The sequence below is a fragment of the Panulirus ornatus genome, chromosome 36, assembly GCF_036320965.1.
Source record: "Panulirus ornatus isolate Po-2019 chromosome 36, ASM3632096v1, whole genome shotgun sequence".
Classification (NCBI taxonomy): domain Eukaryota; kingdom Metazoa; phylum Arthropoda; class Malacostraca; order Decapoda; family Palinuridae; genus Panulirus; species Panulirus ornatus.
The window spans coordinates 8758779-8776278 of record NC_092259.1 but is presented as its reverse complement, the minus strand read 5'-3'; the positions used below and the strand labels follow the sequence as shown (position 1 = coordinate 8776278).

Below are 17500 nucleotides of genomic sequence, written 5' to 3'. Positions count from 1 at the left end.
ATGGTCAGCTTGGGCCACGGGGAGGGAAAGAAAAAAAGAATATATATATATATTTATATTGCAGAGGGTAAAAGAATGAGGAGACGGCTTCTCATAGCTACCGACTCATTCCTCCTCAAACCCCGGCGTCCCTGCTAGAGCAACCCATCGTCCTACTAGACAGATCCCCTCACCAGGGAAATTATAATCTGACCACAGAACACAGATTTACAAAGTACACCTAAAAGGCCGAAGACAATTTCATGACCAACTGATGAAATACTTTTACAGCGCGTTTCATGATTTCCAGCGAGATTATTCTATTTACTTATTTATCGATCGATTTATTGATATCTTTATGTATTTTTTTGGTGTCAATGTATTTTTTTTTTGTTCTATTTATCTATTACTGTAAGTACGACTTGCAGATATTGAGTTGTGATACTGACAGTCAGCACACACTCGCGGTCTCTGGGAAGTAGGTCAGGCTGGGCGGTGACGTCATACGAGGGGGGCCATCAAATCCGCGCGACCAACAGCTCGGGTCGATATTGTGTATGTAAACAGCGTCTTTCTTTATGTCCCGATGCCTTGGAGTGATGATTTTCTTTTTTTTCTATTCACACACCTTCTCGTTTGAATGACTTTGAGCCATAACGGGTAGTTCGGTCGAGGAGCAGACTTTCGTAACTGCAAATATGGCGAACAAGTGTGCTTGGAGTGTGTTGGTGGCACAGACGGAAACCGATCGGCATATAAATAATTTCATTTTTATGCCACCAGAAAGTTCGTCCATAACCACAATTTAACCATAAAACACCGTCGGCATTATAGCACAGTGTAATGTCTCATTGAATATAACATATTCATACTTTTCCCATTGGAAGTTGTTCAATTACAAGTAATGTCTGCATGCCACTCGTTTTCGCATGGTGTCACTCTGGTGAATTCACTGCTCGTTATGACGTATATGACACTTGTACCTGTAGGCAATGAGGGAAATGAAATCTGTCGCCAGTATTAGTAAATAATGGGAACAGCTTATCTGTTATCAGTACTATTAGCGACTTGCAGTTAGGGACCAAATGAAATGCGAATTGTTAATTAGTATTACAAATGGAAAATGTGGTTGACTGTTCGTTAGAAATTAGGGTTATTTGTTTGTTAAAGTTGCATAGTTATGGAAGTACACTTAGCTTTTGTGAATGTATCATAATTTCATCCTCACCTGTGCTTTGACAGGGGATGGATCCGAGATGGTGGTAATGGAAGAACGAATTGCGTTTTTGCCCTTGACGTAACCTCATCCTAACCCAGATGAGAGTAAACAGTCCCAACCAATCCTTAAATTAATGAGATTGTGACTTTTAAAGTTCCCGATACCGTAACGTATAACTGTATAGTCTTTTCCCAAGCCTATCCTAACCTAATCAGAGAGGCAAAGTTCCCACACTCGGAACTTAATCACCTTGTTATTTATTTATTTTTTTTTCACACTTCGCCATTTCCCGCGTTAGCGAGGTAGCATTAAGAACAGAGGCCTGGGCCTTTGAGGGAATATCCTCACCTGGCCCCCTTCTCTGTTCTTTGTTCTTTCTTTTGGAAGAAAAAAAGAAAAGAAGAGAGGGGAGGATTTCCAGCCCCCCGCTCCCTTCCCTTTTAGTCGCCTTCTACGACACGCAGGGAATACGTGGGAAGTATTCTTTCCCCCCTATCCCCAGGGATAAGTTATTTATATCAAACATAATATTCTTGTGCGCCGTCCACGCTCTGGTGGGCCGTTAAGTTCCACAGTCCTGAACTTATCTCCAAACAATGTCTTCATATGACGAGTCATTATCGTTGTCCTGCGAGATACGAGTGGTTTTGTAACTTGCATCTGGCCCCCGCGTGGTTGACCGACTAGGCTTGTCAACTCCCGAGTCGCCATGAATTGATTAAATGGAACTGGATTAAATCATGCTGTAACCAAGTGTTCTACGTAATGCAAACGTCTATAAGACTGCCATGACTGACTGACTTTGGCCTGTCATGCAAAAGAAAAGAAAGGGAAACGGATATGTGGCTGAAAAGATCACAGACGTGAACATGCCAACATTCTGTCGGCAGGAGGCTGGCTACTGGGTGGGACCGGGTACCACTGTACCAAAGCCTTACGCCCACTCACATACTTACCAACGTTAGACCAAAGCGAATTATGTTGGTCTGTTTCCAACTTCTTGTTAACCACAACTTTCGGGATAGTCTCGTTGTTGTGGCCGATGCTTATAACCAGGTGACACTATAAAGTTACGTGGGGTCCTTTGTCGTTGCCTCGCGATGTCTAGTCTCGGCCACAAGTCTGTCATTTTTGCGAGGAATTCTCTTCTTAGGACGCAGGCTGGTAAGGAAGGAGAGCATACACGGCGGTCTCGGGAATGTTTGTACTGTCTCGTAACTCGTCCTTGCTGTCTGGGCTGGCATGGTCTATCGTCATAACTAGCAACAAAGGCTACACATCCTGGCCTGGAAAAAAAAAAAACAGTATCTGCGGCGGCCATATTTGTTGTGGAAAGCGAACCCGTGATGAGGCGCGGTGCTTAGTAATGCTCAGTCGAGCGAGACCAAACATGGCCTTATTTAAACTCAGTGAGGCTGGGCGTTGTTGGCTGAAATAGACTAAATGTAAACTATGGAATACGTTTAATCTCCGTGCCTAAATATGACTGTCTAAGGCCCTTTCAGTTTCCCTTGTATATGCGGGTGTCAGAAACGAAGTAATCAGGAAAATATTAGCTCAAATTATGGTACTGTGTCCAAGATAAACCCTCCAGTTGACCTAAAGTGACCAGCACTTACTGATTTTTTTTCTATTTTTGCTGCAAGGGCGGCGAATAGGTGGACAAATAGTGGCAGAAAATTCCCCAGTCAAGGCCCAAGTAGGGCTTGGTGTTTTGGTACCAAAATCGCCGCCCAAACTCAGTTAGGAACTTAGGATCTCAGCATCCCGAGAGTGTTTACAGAAACTTTACAAAAGGTTAAGAGAAATTATTCACAAACTTTCGGTAGCGGGGAGCATTTGGCAAGAGTCGAGGGATGTTGTTGGTGTTACAGTAGAGTGGTCGGTTGGGGGGTGTGTGGGGGTTAGGCTAGGCTGTTTACTCCTCCATCCAGCCCCGGACCTACACCGCTTCCCGTCACCCGTCACGTAACTACTTTTGAAGTCGCTTCTCTTAAAACTGTTATCTGCATTCGTTATTCCTCAGTCATTCTTCCTATATTTGTACTGTCTTTGTGAATTTCGAAGTGCGTGATTAACTGATACGTAAAGTACTTTAACAAAACCCCTCAACTTAGTAAGTTTACAAACTCGCGAATTCTGCCACATCGGTCCACAAGTGCGTTTCCCGCTAGCGACCTGTTTAAAACCACTCTAAATTTTCGTAAAATCGTGTAAACTTCTTCAGCGCGCTTCTTGCCTCAGTAGGGAGGGACATGCTGAAGTCATCACTCCTGCCTCCACCCACCAAACACGGGTTCTCAAAATCACATTTTGTAGCCCGCTTCTTATACTTCCAGCTTGCTCTATCGCGTTACATTAAACTTACGCCTCTTTATATTTCAAACTTCATTGAATATTCTGGACTTAGTCGCACCAATATCCACTTCAGATATAGTAACAGAATTCATGTAAACCTTCAGCTTTCTCTCGTAAACTCTCCGTTGATCTTAGCCGACTTATCGTTCCATCCACGACTTAGCACCACGGGTTTTAGTCAGACCCAAGTCGTATCTTATCCTTGTTTTACAGTTATAAACTCTAAACTCTCCTCTGTGCTCTGGTCCACACCCGCTGTGCCTGTTGCAAGCGACAGCCTCATGTAAGACGCATGATTCGCTCATAAATCATCCCCAACCACCCACACCAGCTGCCCGTCACTCACACCCCTCCGTCTCACCCTCCTCATTACCAATACGCAACAGGTGGTGAAGACGCGTCCTCATCTTCCTCATTCTCTTACGTCATACCTCCCTGTTTCCTTCCCCTCGTGGCTTTCCCCATCATCACCGTCAAATCAGCTTCCGTATTTTTCTCCATTCCGCCTCTGACTCCCACTTACATCATCCCCTTTTTCCACAGAAATCCTTCAGGTCTTTTTCTATCCTGCTGTTCCCTTCCCTCCACACACCTCTTCTTGTATCTCTCCCACGTCTTCTTTGTCCTTCCATTTTTGCCTTAAGATGCACTCCATCCTTCCCTCTCTCCTTATCACCATCTTATTTCTTTGTACACGGTTCGCGTCCCTCCTGTGTTGGGTGAAGCCTTTTTGGCCACTGTGTACCACATTTACACCTCACACCGCCTCTTTAACATCCCTTTTCTCTTCACTATTAGTCAAGCGTCGCCGTACATACCAGGTCGGGCTGTGGCACAGGGTGACACGTCAGCATTTACTATGTGACGCTCCAGCCGCCGACCTGAGTTCGTAAAATCAAGTATGACAGCATTGAGTAGGACGCTGGACCTTGAGCTTTCAAAACCAGTCGATCAGCAAACATAGTTCACTTCCCGTGCAACTTTGAGCACGTGTGGCCTCACAAATATCAAGGTCAATGGCCCTCCTCCAGGCCTACAACAATGGTAATACATTTTTTTTTCCTCATACGTATTATTCTGAGCTCATGGTATGTACCTAGAATGTCGCCATCAGCGGTTCAGAGCTGAAATTTTACTTGTGCCAGTATCGCCATTGCTCATCCTGTGAACTGTTGCGCAAATGGATGACATATGTCACAGAGGGACATTAACCAACCAGTCTCAGAGATTCGTCTCATCCTCATTACATTCATACGTATGTTATACCATCCACAAAGACTTCACTCGTCGGTCTAACAGTCCAGTGTTAAGCCTCACATCCGCTTGCCTGCGGTGTCGCGATGTACCTCGGCACAGTCTGCCCGCTGTTTGCAAGCACTGCACACGACATTTACTGGAACGCGTTTGCTGATCCGTGTTGCGCTTGGTGTTGCTCCTGCTGCTGCTGCTGCTCTTCTGACCCAGACTGACGTGCAGATAAACCTGTTCTTGTTCTCCCTCGCCACAACGCACGACCAGACTGGACATCGTCCAATAACCATCGTACAATGCCCCGTCTCAGTCCATGAGTCTTATACAGACGCGCGCGCGGGAACACTTCCGCTATATATTGAGAGGCCTGGACTTCCATCGTCCCCTGGAAGATTGTAGTGTCACTGGAAAATAACACCCAATTTAGTGACCATGAAATTGCCGACTGAATCCCCTGCCAACAAAGACCTGCCACACGCCTCCACCACCACCACCACCAACCCCCCCGCCGCGCCCTGAAGAACTGGAAGGCACAGCATTAAGACACATACCTCACCCCAGCTAGAGCCTCCTCACTCTGGTGAAGTGTGAGGTTCAGCTGATGCAGGCTCCTCCTCCTCCACCTCCTCTGCCTTCGCACTTAAGCCGCAGTTCGCCAAGTGTGAGGCAGACAGCGGGGGACGAATGATCTCGGCAGTTGTGTGCGACTTCCCAGTGGCTGCACGTGAGCGAAGTGTCCTCTCGTGCAGTCAACAAACAAGGCAGGGAAAGCAGCTTTTGGGCCAGCACACACCAGCGTGGTCTAAGAGGGACACTCAACGTAAGGACTCGCCTCGACTACTCCGTTGGAGTCGCCCGGTAGGCCTCTGAAATTAACGGTGGTGTTCAGAGGGATGTAATGTTTTCAAATCTGCCGTAGAGAGAACGAGAAAGCAAACAAGTGGCACCGAATATCTTATGGTCACATTTGATGATGATGATGATGCGAGAGACGCTTGTCAAAGATTAAGGAAAGTTGCGCCTGGGTTTATATTTTTTCCCTTTGAAGAACGCTTTTAAGTTTTGCATTTAAAACAGTATATCTTCAGCTGGTTCGAGGGGGTTTTCTATTTGTCTCCAGCACTTCATTCTAAGACTAGACTTATGTCTTTAAGGTCTATGATTTACCAAGCTGTTTCATGCTGCAATCTGGCTGGTCTAGTGCATCACGGGAGTTACTGTCCAATAGTTCTTGTTTGTGTGTGTGTGTGTGTGTGTGTGTGTGTGTGTGTGTGTGTTCGTGTGTGTGTGTTCCATGTATCTACCGGTAAAAGACTGAGCAGACGTGGGGGGCCTCCGCGGATATGACAGGTTGGTGGGTACAAAAGACACTTATAGAGGCCAACATTGGGACAGTTTAGACACAACTCACATTACTCATGCAACATCGTCTTTTGCTGTAACGTCTTTCATAATGTACGTCCGTCATCGAGAGCAGCTGTAGTACTTCACTACACTACAGTCTGTACCTTTACTGTCTCATTTCCAAAGATTTTTCCTTCCTTCCTTTCCAGAGATTCTAAACTCCAACTCTTCCAGACCTATTGCCTAAACTACGAGCACTGTCGAGGTGAGACGAACACACACACACACACACACACACACACACACACGCAAACACACACACACGCCGTCCACTGACCTTCTCTTGGATGCAGCCGGCGCTTTAAACTTCATCCCATAGATCTATCCAATCACCATCCACCCCCCCCCCTTCCCCCCGGTCCGCATAGATCTATCCAATTACCTTTCCCCTCCCTCCCCCGTCCCATCCCGCCACTGACCTCTCTTCATGCCCCTCGCAGGCAGGCAACACCTCAACCAACACTAGCAACACAATTTTCATCCCACTCCCTCCCTCTGATGAGATTACCTCACTATAACACCTTCCATGACCACACACACGCACTGGAAACCAGAAATCCAATTTTTTGAGGTATAAAAACGAGATTCCTTTAGTTCAGTCACTTAGCGAGGCATGACGTACTGAGGGAGAGGGTGGTGCTCTCCCTTCCAGCGAGGCTTGAGCGCCAGTCCTGGAAGAGTTAAGGTGGCAGGATGCAAGTCACAGTCCTTCCAGCGAGGCTGCAGCACCGGTCCTGGAAGCGTTGAGGCAGTAGGATCCAGGCCACAGCCCTTCCAGCGAGGCTACAGCACTGGTCCTGGAGGCGTTGAGGCAGTAGGATCCAGGCCACAGCCCTTCCAGCGAGGCTGCAGCACCGGTCCTGGAAGCGTTGAGGCAACAGGATCCAGGCCACAGCCCTTCCAGTGAGGCTGCAGCGCCGGTCCTGGAAGCGTTGAGGCAGCAGGATGCAGGCCACAGCCCTTCCAGCGAGGCTGCAGCGCCGGTCCTGGAAGCGGTGAGGCAACTGGATCCAGGCCACAGCCCTTCCAGCGAGGCCGCAGCACCAGTCCTGGAAGCGTTGAGGCAACAGGATCCAGGCCACAGCCCTTCCAGCGAGGCTGCAGCACCGGTCCTGGAAGCGTTGAGGCAGTAGGATCCAGGCCACAGCCTTGCTGGCCTACCCTCCCTCCCGACACAGCCATACTGCCCTCAATTCATAGCTGATTTTTCCCGTTTTGTTGTTGATCATTTTAAACCCCCGCAACGACCTGCCGCCTCTGTTGGCGTCCAATTCCATGGACGCTAATGCACGAGGGATTTACGTGCAGGGGGAAATGGATGTGTATAGACTCGTCTTTGTATGCATGTATGCATGTTGTGTATGTTTATGTTTGAAAGTGCATTTATGTGATTCGTCTTTGTATGTATGTATGTATGTATGTATGTATATGTTTGAAAGTGCGTTTGTGTGTGTGTGTGTGTGTGTGTGTGTGTGTGTGCATTCGAGCGTGCGTGCATAACACTCGTAAGTTATGCAGATAATTCATACAGTACCATCGCAGCGACGGGAATATTGGGTCGACTTTAGATGCAAGTTAATCCCAGTAGGTCTCTCTCTCTCTCTCTCTCTCTCTCTCTCTCTCTCTCTCTCTCTCTCTCTCTCTCTCTCTCTCTCTCTCTCTCTCTCTCTCTCTCTCACCCCCCTTCCCGCTTGAGGTCCAATAGCCTCTGTGGTGAATTAGACACGGGGCGCCGCGCCGCGCCGCCGCCCCCTCTTTCCTGTGTGTAATTACCTATTTCTAATTACCTATCTGGAATTACCTGTATTTACCGTGCGGGGAGGGAGTTCTAAACTCGTGAGGGTCCCCCCCTCGAACTTTTTAGCATTTTTTTTTTTTTAAATCTTATGTCCACATTTATTTTATTCCTTTCATCCCTCTTTCTTATTATACTCTAGAATTAATGCTTTCCATTTTTTTTCGTGATTAATATTTCATGATCAGGCCTAGTTTTTCGTGATCGTTTCTGTTTTTTCGTGATTAATTCTGATTTTTCGTGAGTAATCTTGGTCTTTCGTGGTAAATTGTTATTTCATGATTAGTTTTCGTGATCAGTTCTGGTTTTACGCGATTAATTCCGGTTTTTCGTGATCAATTCTGGTTTTTCGTGATTAATTCTGTTTTTTCGTGATTAATTCTGGTTTTTCGTGATTGATTCTGATTAATACTGTACTTGTGTGTTATGTGGAGTGATGCGCTCATGTTATCTCTACTCATGGACCTCATGTCTCAGCCCCAGGCCCCATCATGTCTCAGCCCCAGGCCCCCTCATGTCTCAGCCCCAGGCCCCCTCATGTCTCAGCCCCAGGCCCCCTCATGTCTCAGCCCCAGGCCCCCTCATGTCTCAGCCCCAGGCCCCTCATGTCTCAGCCCCAGGCCCCCTCATGTCTCAGCCCCAGGCCCCCTCATGTCTCAGCCCCAGGCCCATCATGTCTCAGCCCCAGGCCCATCATGTCTCAGCCCCAGGCCCCCTCATGTCTCAGCCCCAGGCCCCCTCATGTCTCAGCCCCAGACCTTCTCATGTCTCAGCCCCACGACCCCTCACCTCTCAGCTCATGGTGCTGGGAGAGTAACGCCAGCGGTCGTCACACTTCACGCTGGTGACAGCGCTAAGTGTGACGTTGACGTGACGGGCTGGTGACGCTGTGAGTGACACCGACGTTTAAACGGACGGATGACGGCAGTGGGTGACGGTTCCTGTGACGCCGCGGGGTGACCCGTCCACCCCGCCCCGCCCCGCCCCGCCCCGCCCCGCCCCGCCCCGCCCCACCCCGCCCCGCCCCACCCCACCCCACCCCACCCCGCCCCGCCCCGCCCCGCCCCGCCCCACCCCACCCCACCACAATCCATCATCTAACTCCCCCTCCTCCCTCCCCCCCACCTCCGCCTCATACTTCATCAGCTGCTCATCACACACTCGTCATGAGGGTGGGAGCTGGCATTGTGGCGCACACACACACACACACACACACACACACACACACACACACACACACACACACACGCGCGCGCGCGCGCGCGTGTAGCCAGGTCGTACGCATGACAGCCAAATGGATCAGTTAATTCGATGTGATCGTTGAAGCCGAAAGACGTCCACCTTTACACACGTCAGAGCATCAGATACGGGGGGGGGGGGGGGGGGGTAAGGTCGTTGCAAAAGGGGGGGAGGGGGACGGACAGTCGGTCGGTCCGTTGTTCTCGACTTGTGTTGCCGTTTGAATGAGGGCGAAGGAGAGAGGGGTGGGCGGGGAAGGGGAGGGGAAGGGGGTAGTTATGACCATTAGCGAGAGGTGCGGGGAGTGGGAGGGGTGGGGGGGGAGCGGGGTTTGGTTGGTATGGGGGAAGGGAAGGGAAAGGGTTGGCACGTGAGGGAAAGATGGAATGGTCTAGAATCTCCCCCCCCCCCCCCAGGATGATACTCTCCCACGCTCCTCTCTCTCTCTCTCTCTCTCTCTCTCTCTCTCTCTCTCTCTCTCTCTCTCTCTCTCTCTCTCTCTCTCTCACTTACCACACACACACACACTCCCCCCTTCCCTCACCACCCACCGAACATGCAAGCAAGGAGCCTCATTCCCCTTACCCCACACACACACACACACACACACACTCCCCTCTCTCTCTCCTCCCCACCGAGCAAGCAAGCAAGCAGCCTCCCTCTCCACTCGGGTCCCCATCCCCCCCTCCCACACACACACACACACACAGACACCCACCTCCCTCCACCCCCCCCCCCCCCCCCCCCCCAACACCCTTAGACAGCCCTGAGCCCTGCTGACTCATCACCCATCACTGAGGCAAATTGGCCCAGTCTAATGGTCGTGTGGGTTTGATTAAAGGAGCGCCACCCTAAATATCCCGCCATTAGCATAGGGAGCGCCTTCCACCCCCTCCTCCTCCTCCTGCTCCTGCTCCTCCTTGCCCACCACGACGCCCAACAACCCGGAAAATTGGTCTTTCAGAGATATTCCATTTCAGAAGGACACGAACGTACGCCACACCGTCCTGGTTAGGTTTCATGATTTCTACGACTCCCAGGGTGGGTATGTATACTCTCCCTGAGCCACCTGGGTGGGTATAGCTTCACCCTGAGCCCCCAGGGTGAGGTATAGCTTCACCCTGAGCCTCCAGGGTGGGTATAGCTTCACCCTGAGCCCCCAGATTGAGGTATAGCTTCACCCTGAGCCTCCAGGGTGGGTATAGCTTCACCCTGAGCCCCCAGGGTGAGGTATAACTTCACCCTGAGCCTCCAGGGTGGGTATAGCATCACCCTGAGCCTCCAGGGTGGGTATAGCCTCACCCTGAGCCCCCAGGGTGGGTATAGCTTCACCCTGAGCCCCCAGGGTGAGGTATAGCTTCACCCTGAGCCCCCAGGGTGAGGTATAGCTTCACCCTGAGCCCCCAGGGTGAGGTATAGCTTCACCCTCAGCCTCCAGGGTGGGTATAGCTTCACCTTGAGCCTTTAGGTTGAGATATAGCTTCACCCTGAGCCTCCAGGGTGGGTATAGCCTCACCCTGAGCCTCCAGGGTGGGTATAGCCTCACCCTGAGCCCCCAGGGTGGGTATAGCCTCACCCTGAGCCTCCAGGGTGGGTATAGCCTCACCCTGAGGCTCCAGGGTGGGTATAGCCTCACCCTGAGCCTCCAGGGTGGGTATAGCCTCACCCTGAGCCTCCAGGGTGGGTATAGCCTCACCCTGAGGCTCCAGGGTGGGTATAGCCTCACCCTGAGCTTCTTGGGTGTGTTACCTTGCTTGGTGTCATGTCCTTGTGGTTAATCTTAAAACTGTTCCCTCCTTTTCTAACGGGACGCTTGTAAAACCAATTTATAACTAACAAAAAACTTTTTAAGTCAATTTATAACTAAAGAAAACTTGTTAAACCAAATTATAACTAACCAAAAACTTACTAAACCAATTGATAACAAACAAAAATCATGTTAAACCAATTAATAAAAAAATGGCTAAACCAATTTATAACTAAAAAAAAACGTATTAAACCAACTGGAAGCCAAATCGAGGACACACGTTTATTTTCTTAAACCCGACGTCAACATTAATCCCGCGAATCGTTAAGGAACGGAACGAAATTCAAACACTGCAGAGAACCGTTCTGTTCCTTCCCGTCCACTTAAAGACTGGACGATCCACCTTTATCATACTGGCTGTTGAGGATACAACCAGACGGGGGTATATATATATATATATATATATATATATATATATATATATATATATATATATATATATATATATATATATATATATATTTATATATATATATATATATATATATATATATATATATATATATATATATATATATATATATATATATATATATATATATATATATATATATATATATATATAAGGCGAGGCATCAGACACACTAGGCCTCTCACCTCTCTCTGAAAACGACAAAAGGTTTCAATTCTTAAGACATCCAGCTGCTGCTGCTGCTTGCTTCCCTCCTCCTCAACCGCAAGCCATTTTTTTTTTTTGTTTTGTTTTAAGGGATTATTTACCCCTGCCGGCGCCTCCTGGTTTTCAACCACAAACCAGTTATTTGTTTAAAGGATTATTTAAAAGAAGATGGAGGACTCTTCTGGAAGCCTACCGCGTCAGTTAGTAGTCGCCACGTAAAGGAAATTTGCGATGCGTTGAAGGACCTACGTTTAAAGATCTTGAGCTAATATTCAGCGTGCCATATTTGTCGTAGATGTGTGCTACGCTCGGTGACGTTGAGGTGCGATGGTTGTAAAGTGCTCTTCGTGCTCATCGTAAGTGTTCCGTGGACGACGCAAATGCCACTACCTGCGTGTTCCAGCTCGTAACAGGTGCTCCGTGCTCACTACAGGGGGTGCTCCTTGTTCTCTATAAGTATTCCATAGTAAGTATAAGTACCCATGGCTTGCTGTAAAGTGCACCAGTCCTCACTGTAAGTGTTCCGTGATCCTGGTAAATGGCTGTGTGCTCACCACAGGTCTCAGAGTCGCAATAAGTGCTCTGCTTGTTTTAAGTTTTCAATGTTCCAAGAAAGATTACGTGTTCCGTATGGTTTGATTAAGTACCCTGTAAGGGGAGTATCTCATCTACGTAACAGTTTCGTGCCCGGAAAATTTGTTAACTTGTTCCCTGCAGCTAACGCCAGTGGCTTCTGTTCCTCGTTCCTGGAGGGAGAAAGTAACAGCGGGATCCAGGTGGTCCTGGAAATCAATCAGCGTCTTTCTTGTTCCCTCCAGAGACGAATCACTCACGACGAAGACCACCTGTCCAGATGGCAAATGAGAATTTCGTTGTGGAAATGTCCGAAGAAAATTTAAACTCTCTCTCTCTTAGGTCGTTAGTCAACTTGATCAATTGACCTGACCTCATCTATAAGCCTCAGGGGTCAGTGAGGGCGCGTGCGATGGCCTTGGAGTGATCTTCAACAGAGAGAGAGAGAGAGAGAGAGAGAGAGAGAGAGAGAGAGAGAGAGAGAGAGAGAGAGAGAGAGAATGTAGGTGGTTTTTAAGGTTCATCGACTGGGACTTATATAACTCGACATCGACGTCCTTCAGTGACCCCCTGGGGAGTCAGTCGACAGGCCTTGAAGCCCATATACCCAGCCAGTCATCTGGGCTTAACCGTCAAGGAGGAGCTGTTGACTTGCAGATATCAGACTACTGGAGCAGGGGGTCGTTCGATATCATTCCCGACCTACTACGCTCTACACATGAGTCAGTTTCATCCCTGGATGAGGAGAAAACAGTTTGTGAAGACTGGCCAAGACTCGGTGATTGGAATGTTGGTAGTGCAGTTATTTTGATAAACCTGTCTTTGCCCAGGAGGTTAAGTCGTTAAGCTCAGAGGATTGGTCAAGTTATCGTATTCGAATTAAGTGTTCGTGATCTCTGCCTTGACCCATGACCTCGCGCAACACAAGGCTTTCGTTATCCACCCACCTTATCCCTCGGGGCGCCCCACAGCGGAGCTCCCTTTCCCGTGGAAGTATCCTTGGCACCTGCCGCTCCACCGGACCTCACCACACCGTGCGGTTAAATTCAGACCCTCGCGTTTTAAACATTCACACGACGCGATATATATATATATATATATATATATATATATATATATATATATATATATATATATATATATATATATATATATATATATATATAGGTTTTGCTCATATATCTGTTATATATCGTCCTCGATAAAAACCAAAACTAGTTTAGATATGGGAAGGTGTTTCTTTTTATCTTCGCTCTTGACACCCGAAGTGATTAAAACGTCAGATATCTACGGATGGTGTGAAATGTTGGGGGGGATCTGGAGGGCGAGACGCGATGGTGCGTGCGTTATATTTGACGAAGAGACCCACCCACATCTCTCCTCTGAGGGGTAGCTGTTGCGTCACCGCTGACGCAGCGACCTCCCGCATCTCATTGAGTCAGGCATGCCTTGCGTCACGGCTGACGCAGGAGGAAAAAAAACAAACCCATGCTGTGATTTTCACGACCCATTGCAAATGTCTATCTCTCTCTCTCTCTCTCTCTCTCTCTCTCTCTCTCTCTCTCTCTCTCTCTCTCTCTCTCTCCTCCTCCACACACCCCCCCCATGTCCACATACCCCAGTGACGGCCTTGGGTCTACACGTCAAGAGGGTGGAGTTCCCGTGAAGGTATTGCCTCAGTACGTCAGAGATTCGAGTTCCCGTGACAGATCAGGCTGGAGTTCCCAGGTGGAGAGACGGAGGTGAGTCGGACACACATCCCCCCCCCCCTTTTTTTTTTTTGTCGCAGCTTTCCCGTCCGTCCGTCCGTCTGGTTTTGCGCCAGCTAAGGGGGCAGTGTCGTGGAGCCCACATCTACCCAGCCCAGCCGTGCAGACCTGCTGGCTATACCTGTTATCAACGCATCGACACAAATCTCACACGGGGCCAGCGCCTGTTCGCCGCCTTCCATCACTCCGGGATGTGATATACCTTGAGCCAAACCACATTATATAACTAACTATATTATATAGAGAGAGTTAACCTGTGGTATTATATCTCTCCCCGGCTGCGTCACCTGCCTCGCTGCCTGAGACTTTTCAAAGCCATCTGGCTCTTCCTTACACCCCCAAGTGTACAGTTGACTCCAAGGACCCCAGTGAACAATCGGCTCCGCAAACTTACCGCAATGGACTAATTACGATCATTTAGGTACATGCCGAAGGTGAAATAAACATCTTAACTGTTGCTAAAAGATGGAGGAATAGTTCCATTTATAGAAGACACCATTACCATCTTCAACTAGGGGTAAACATGACACTATCGAGGTATAACTTCACGTTGATGATGGATAGACCTACTTTTGAAGACTTCTCTGTTCCCGGGAACGCCACTGGAGGAGGCTACGAGGATAGTAGTACTCACCCTGTGCGTAGGATGTGTGGAGCAGCAGGAACAGCACGTTGACCACTGCAACAGGAGAGAAATGCATGACGTTAGTGAGTGGCAGGTGATCATGTGGACACAACCTGTGCAAGTAAGCTGTTGGAGGAAGGATATGATGTGTTAAGTAAAGTACATGGGAAAGCCAACCAGATACGAGAGGACTTGTTGGCCTGTGACGAGAGTATCTGGAGGAGGAGGACAGTACATTGGAAACCTAGAAGACGGAGAGGTGGGGCCTGTGCATGTCTGCTGGAGGCCAGTACACTGGGCAGAGAGATCACGGGAACCCTGTTGGTCCGTGACCAGGTTATCTGCTGGAGGAGAGCATCAGTACTCAACGCTCTTGATCTGCTGAGAGAGAGACGGGGTAGTAAAGCAGAAGGCTCCTCCTCACCACCCACCACACCCTCCGGCACTCCAGCTGGCTGAATGACACCAAAGAGGGGACACCGTGGAGTGTGGAGAGGGGTAGGTATACTGACTTGGATATTCTGTAGGAAAGGATGATCGGATAAATACAGGGGACATGGCCCTCAGTGACAGGGGTAAAATGAGCCTCCCAGGGGTGGCCATGTCCTGGGCCATGGCCCTCACTAACAGGCCCACAGTGAGCCTACCAGAGATAGGGCCATGTCTGAGGATCTGGCCCATCACCTTTACACCTAGTGCCCCCTACCAGGAGGTTGGTCCTTGCCATCTGCCGGTACCTCTGTATATACGTGCACAGAGGACCAGTAGACCAGGAGCTGACTCCGAGCGGCGACAGTGGCAATGTTCTAATGCTCTTGGTGTGTGTGTGTGTGTGTGTGTGTGTGTGTGTGTGTGTGTGTGTGTGTGTGTGTGTGTGTGTGTGTCTACTGCAGCCAGAGTGATCATAAGAGAGGTGAGTCTGGTGCTCCGGAGTGCCGAGGAGGCGTTGAGGAGAGAGAGAGAGGGTTATCAAAAAGTATTGGATTTGCAACTTGTGTGGAGAGCGGTCGACCCTCCCTCCCCTCACACACACACACACACACACACACACACACACACACACGACTTTTTCCCGATAATTGATGGTGACGATGGTGAAGACCAAACCCCCCATCATCCCCTCTCCCCCCTCACCCAGGGGGACACCTGACGGTATGGTGTAGTCAGAGACACAGCATCTCTCTCTCTCTCTCTCTCTCTCTCTCTCTCTCTCTCTCTCTCTCTCTCTCTCTAGGGCCCTGCCGGCGGCCGGGTCATGACCGTGCCATGTGCAGGTGAGGGAGGGAGTGGTAGGGGGCCTCCTCCTCCTCCACTCCCCTGAGGACCCCGGTAAGACTCAGCGGCCCCTCCCACCCTCACCCCAGCACAAATAGCCTCCCCTGGAACAGCCAAGTGGTGTTTACGCCTCTTTAGAATAAATAATACCCAGGTCGTCGGCCATCGCGGGTGGGGAGGAGACGGGCAAGGCGGGGAGATAAGGAAAGTGGGGAGGAGAGGAAAGTGGGTGAGGCGAAAAGGGTTGGGGAGATGAACAAAAAAGGGGAGATTGGAAGGGAGGTAGGCAAGGTGGGGAGAGGGCTGGAGACGTTGAATGGGGGGGGGGGAAGAGGCTGGAGACGTTGAATGGGGGGGGGGGAAGAGGCTGGAGACGTTGAATGGGGGGGGGGGAAGAGGCTGGAGACGTTGAATGGGGGGGGGGGAAGAGGCTGGAGACGTTGAATGGGGGGGGGGGAAGAGGCTGGAGACGTTGAATGGGGGGGGGGGAAGAGGCTGGAGACGTTGAATGGGGGGGGGGGAAGAGGCTGGAGACGTTGAATGGGGGGGGGGGAAGAGGCTGGAGACGTTGAATGGGGGGGGGGGAAGAGGCTGGAGACGTTGAATGGGGGGGGGGGAAGAGGCTGGAGACGTTGAATGGGGGGGGGGGAAGAGGCTGGAGACGTTGAATGGGGGGGGGGGAAGAGGCTGGAGACGTTGAATGGGGGGGGGGGAAGAGGCTGGAGACGTTGAATGGGGGGGGGGGAAGAGGCTGGAGACGTTGAATGGGGGGGGGGGAAGAGGCTGGAGACGTTGAATGGGGGGGGGGGAAGAGGCTGGAGACGTTGAATGGGGGGGGGGGAAGAGGCTGGAGACGTTGAATGGGGGGGGGGGAAGAGGCTGGAGACGTTGAATGGGGGGGGGGGAAGAGGCTGGAGACGTTGAATGGGGGGGGGGGAAGAGGCTGGAGACGTTGAATGGGGGGGGGGGAAGAGGCTGGAGACGTTGAATGGGGGGGGGGGAAGAGGCTGGAGACGTTGAATGGGGGGGGGGGAAGAGGCTGGAGACGTTGAATGGGGGGGGGGGAAGAGGCTGGAGACGTTGAATGGGGGGGGGGGAAGAGGCTGGAGACGTTGAATGGGGGGGGGGGAAGAGGCTGGAGACGTTGAATGGGGGGGGGGGAAGAGGCTGGAGACGTTGAATGGGGGGGGGGGAAGAGGCTGGAGACGTTGAATGGGGGGGGGGGAAGAGGCTGGAGACGTTGAATGGGGGGGGGGGAAGAGGCTGGAGACGTTGAATGGGGGGGGGGGAAGAGGCTGGAGACGTTGAATGGGGGGGGGGGAAGAGGCTGGAGACGTTGAATGGGGGGGGGGGAAGAGGCTGGAGACGTTGAATGGGGGGGGGGGAAGAGGCTGGAGACGTTGAATGGGGGGGGGGGAAGAGGCTGGAGACGTTGAATGGGGGGGGGGGAAGAGGCTGGAGACGTTGAATGGGGGGGGGGGAAGAGGCTGGAGACGTTGAATGGGGGGGGGGGAAGAGGCTGGAGACGTTGAATGGGGGGGGGGGAAGAGGCTGGAGACGTTGAATGGGGGGGGGGGAAGAGGCTGG

General features: G+C 50.5%; 1 protein-coding gene across 2 annotated transcripts in view; it reads right to left on the bottom strand.

Annotated features, from left to right (window-relative positions):
* LOC139760294 (neuropilin and tolloid-like protein 1) overlaps positions 1–17500 on the bottom strand; it is a 168283-nt gene that overhangs the window by 83494 nt on the left and 67289 nt on the right. For both annotated transcript variants that reach the window (XM_071683264.1, XM_071683266.1), the window contains exon 2: positions 14648–14692. In XM_071683264.1, the coding sequence (XP_071539365.1) occupies positions 14648–14692 (45 nt within the window). The remainder of the gene's footprint in view (positions 1–14647; positions 14693–17500) is intronic.